This window comes from Hippocampus comes, unplaced genomic scaffold (genome assembly GCF_001891065.2).
Source record: "Hippocampus comes isolate QL1 unplaced genomic scaffold, H_comes_QL1_v1.1 scaffold124, whole genome shotgun sequence".
In the NCBI taxonomy this organism is placed as follows: Eukaryota; Metazoa; Chordata; class Actinopteri; order Syngnathiformes; family Syngnathidae; genus Hippocampus; species Hippocampus comes.
In genome coordinates this window covers 38,725-43,340 of record NW_017805075.1, presented here as the reverse complement: position 1 = coordinate 43,340, position 4,616 = coordinate 38,725, and the positions used below count along the sequence as shown (strand labels likewise).

The 4,616-nt window shown below is 39.9% G+C and overlaps 1 protein-coding gene across 1 annotated transcript in view; it reads right to left on the bottom strand.

Annotated features, from left to right (window-relative positions):
* The window catches only part of LOC109512965 (oxysterol-binding protein-related protein 2-like), a 21,940-nt gene extending 18,680 nt beyond the window's left edge, over positions 1 to 3,260 (bottom strand). The window contains exons 1-3 of the mRNA XM_019865101.1: positions 3,156 to 3,260; positions 2,779 to 2,916; positions 610 to 724 (exon numbers count right to left, since the gene is read on the bottom strand). Coding sequence (XP_019720660.1) covers positions 610 to 724; positions 2,779 to 2,815 — 152 coding nt within the window. The 5' untranslated portion in view covers positions 2,816 to 2,916; positions 3,156 to 3,260. The remainder of the gene's footprint in view (positions 1 to 609; positions 725 to 2,778; positions 2,917 to 3,155) is intronic.
* Between the last annotated feature and the right edge of the window lie 1,356 nt (positions 3,261 to 4,616).

The window sequence follows — 4,616 nt, the reverse complement described above, 5'->3', positions numbered from 1 at the left end:
CATTGGTGAGTAAATGAATTTTATTTTACATTTCTTCTTGTCATTTTATTTCGTTAGTATTAAATTCATGGTAACAAAATAAAATGACAAAGATACAAAAATGTATCAAATAAATCTGCTCACCTGCAATTTATAATGGCGCATTGTAGTCACCTTCGTGCACGAAAGTTCGTTCAAGCTCAGCTGCTCAACATTTTCAGTTATTTGCTGTTGAATCGCCGATTTTCAAAATGCAAATGATCTGTTTATTTTCAAAGAATAGTTTGTTTTGTTATTGTTTGCTTGGTGTCTTATATGAAACTGCGACATTGCGCAATTTATTGGACAGACTTGTTGAAGATCACAGCGTAATTTGGGTGGCATTTTATTTCGTATTTTTAAATCATCTTTTTATTTTTGACTATCTGTAAATTTAGTTTCCTGCTCTTAATTGTGAATGCATACTTGATGGTTTTCAATGCTCCTGAAATTAAGTGCTGCTTGACGAGCCTATATTGTGTATGTATGTGACGTCACTGAAGGCCGAAGGTTGAAATGCACGGCCCGCCACTGACTAAAATATTCAATAACTGCAGCCCAGATAGATGGATATCATGCGAGGTTCCTCACCTATGCCGCCACACTGCAGCGTACTCTGCAGCGCAGCCATCTGTGACTTGATTGCTGCTGTCAAACACCAGGGCATCTTTGAAACTGACCTCCAAGGAATCATCTGAATCAAGCCCTGAGACAAGACAACCCGTTTCATTTGGGCACATCAACAAATATCCACTCACAAGCCTCTGTACAATTTCTTTGCAGCATACAAAGTAACGGCAGCAAGCCAATCACACCAAAGCAAAGCAAGACAGGGCAAGTTTATTTGCAGAGAAGAAAACAAGAAATAAAGATTACATGATGAGCTAAATCAAAATTAAATCTCAAATATGAGTGTAGATATATTTCCAGTTTGTATATCAAGCTAGATAGATAGATTGACATGGTGGGCGTTCCTGTGTGGAGTTTGCATGTTCTCCCCATGCCAGCGTGGTTTTCTCCAGGTACTTCAAAAACATGCATGCTCGGTTTACTCAATACAGTACTGTCCCTAAGTATGATTGAGAGCATGAATGGTTGTTTGTCTATGTGTGCCCTGCGATTGCTTGGCAACCAGTTCAGGGTGTATCCCGCCTACTGCCCAGCGACAACTGGGATGGGCTCCAGCACGCCCGCGACTCTCGTGAGGATAAAGCAGATCAGAAAATGGATGAATGGAATCAGCCCTACAAAAGGAGGAAATTATCGGTTATCGGTAGAAACTTCTCATGTAGTGCATCACTACGTTTACATTTGAAAATGGATGTGATTTAAATCTCATAAGGTCTGGTGTCAGTTTATGCCACAATTTATATATATTTTTTAAATACAGCGCAATTTTAAAGATGTTGTGAGGTGTGTGCAAGTGGTTACAATGCCTGAAAGTGTTGCTGAGTATTGACTGATATTTTTGTTGTTGTTGTTTTTTTTTTAAAGTACAGCAATCCCTCGTTGATTGTGGGGTTGCGTTCCAAAAAGAACCAGTGATAAGTGAAATCCGTGAAGTAGAATTTATTAAAAAAAAAGTAAAAAAATGTGAGAGGGACGACATTTTTGTCAAATGTGCACATTTGACAATAAAGTTGTTCTTGGTACTTGATACTCAGCTTTATTTTTTACAGTTCTTATACAATACTGAACTATGCATACAATGCAGAGGCGATTGCTCTAAGACTGCAAGGGAAACTCAGCTTCCCCTAAAATATTAAAAAGTAAAGTGATCAAATATATGTGTGTACGTACAATTGTGTGGACATGTCATTGACTAAATATGCGTTCCAATGCGCTCAACTTTTGTTCCGAATCAGCTTCTTATTACTGGTTATGACTCGACTCTCTTCTCATTCATTCCCACAGCTTCACTGTGCTTTAAACTGTGTGGACACTGAGCGTCGATCACGCGGACGCTGGGCGTCTCGAGAGTTCAGTTAGGTTGTCCCAATGCATTGAAACGAGACAAGTCATTGAATAAATGCTGGTTTTGTCCCGCCCATTGGACGCTCAGCATCTCTGGGAGTCTCGGGACAGTGGGCGTGCAGAAGCTCAGCTTTTCTTCCTGACGATTGGATGATCTCTCTGAGGCCGGAGCTCTTTTTGATTGACAGCGAAATGAGCCAATGATCTTATGGTGAAGGCATCCTTTTCCTTTTCATTTTTTTGAAAAGGAACTGAGAGTAGAATTCACGGAAAAATAAAGGGACACATTTTATGATGTAGGCCGAAATTGAGCTTCCCCTCCTTGACAGACCAGCATCTGCCACTGATACAAATAAACCAAAGACCAAAAATTTGCAAAGGTAAATTTGACAACCTGTACAGAGACGAGGTGCGAGACTGTTCACGTCGGTCAGTGCCTGAGCCAATCAGGATGCAGAACGCAATTCACTGTTTAAAAGCATGAAAAAAACTGCACGAAAAAAATCAGTGAAACAGCAAGCTGCAGTAAGTGAACCACGTTAGAGCGAGGGATCACTGTACATAAAAAAAGATCTTTTCGATAACTACATATTTTAAACTCCTCAAACGACTGAATAACTGGGTTGCGTTCATATTTGCCTGCATTAAAGAATATTCCGATTGCCTTATTTTGAATTGTAATTATTTGGTGGAAGTATGCATGACATGTGTTACCCCAATTTAGTGAGCATTAAAACGTGCGGAAGAAACTTTATGACTCGACAGCTGTTGGGTAGCTTGCCTCACCTGTCTCGGCATCGTAGAACTCCTCCTCGCTGTTCATAGTGAGTCGAGAGGACAGTCACTCAGTAGTCATGGTGAAACCAGCAAGCGAGCCACCCAGTCTGGACTCCCTCCGAACATCGGAGAGCCAAAACACAGCGACTGTAAACACACGCAAGGAGACGGACGCTTTTGTTACAGACGGCGACGGGGGGGCGACAGCTGCCTACCTGCCAACAAGCATGTTGAAATAGCAAGTCCGGGATAGCTAGCGATATAGCACCAAGCGCTCGTGGGTTTAGACGTGTGCAGGAGACATTAGCTAACGTTAGCGGCGCATTCCCAAACAAATAAAAGGTAACCCGGAGTGGTGAATGGAAATCAAGTTTACTGAAATATACCTGTCTAGCCAATGACTGACCCGCTAAGGTAAACAATCGAGGACAGTTCACTTGATCGTCTTCGAACAGCCGGAAGTTGGTGGCAAGGACACAATGACTGACGTGTGCATTAGCCAGTTATAGCGTTGTCTGAAAGTTGACGCTTTTGAAGGTGCTTTTCGATTATTTATTGTCTTAAGTTGTTCAATTTAAAAAGCAAAACGTAAATATGACATTAACTATATACAGTAAACTGTTTGGTAATATAATTGATGTTTACAGTTCAGGAAAACCTTAATTCACCATATAGTTTCCCGAGAAAATAATTAAAGCAAGTTCTTTGGCGAAATTATTGGCAAATTGATTTTCTTAAAGTAAGCCTATTTTTCTGTGTTTATTCAATCTGTGTCATAGATGAATTTCATAATGAGATAGTAAGTAAAACCTTGCATTACAGGACAGCTTTTGAGTACAGTAGTTGGGGTGCTGTCAAGTTTTAATCAAGGTTACTTAAAGACAAAACCGGAAATGAAATCAGAAAAACAAAGCTTATATTTGCTACGGCGCTGGACACACGTTGAACTGGGACAGAATGCAGTCATTCAACACAAAATAAATATATTCTTATGATGTTAAAAGTTGTAGTTTAGTTTTATAAACCTTTGTAGTCACTGCTATAGTTGGGAAATATTTTAATGTTGAAACAACAAGCGGAAACGTATTTGACCAATACCGTCGTTTTTATACGGCACGTGGAAATGTGACAGGTTTTCAGTCTTGACAATCAAAAAGCTAGTGGTGTCCGTTTGCAGTATTAGTGTGAACGCATTTTTATAAACACGTCATGGTGAGCCCGAGATGAAGAAGCCCACGTCGTTTGCTGTTGCTGGTATAAAATAAATAAGAGGGAAAACTGTTGCACGATGAACAGAGAAGGAGACAGATGCGGAAAGAATGCGCCCAAGAGCCAGAAGCCATCCAGGGTGTTAATGGCATCATAACTGACGACCGAAAAAACAATTTCTGCTTTAATTTTTACAGTAACCTTTATCGGTCCAACTACTGTGAACACTCGGCAACCTCTTTTCTAAATTCTATTTGCAATGTCACACAGATAACTCAAAGCGGCAAAGACTTCTGTGATAGGAATATTAATTTAGAAGTAGTTTTTGCTATTGAACACCTCAAAGCGAACAAATCACCCGGAGTTGATGGCCTCACAGCAGAGTTTTATAAAACCTTCGTAAAAGACATCGCTCCATTTCTCCTTGAAGTTTTTTTAGAAAGCATCGAGAAAGGTTGTCTTCCCCCTTCTTTAACACAGGGATTGATTACTTTAATTCCAAAACCTAAACGAGATCATACCTTCATTGAAAACTGGAGACCCATTTCTCTATTAAATAATGACTACAAAGTGTTTGCTTCCATTATAGCTAGGAGAATCAAAGGTGTACTCGACCCAATTATTGATGAGGTTCAATC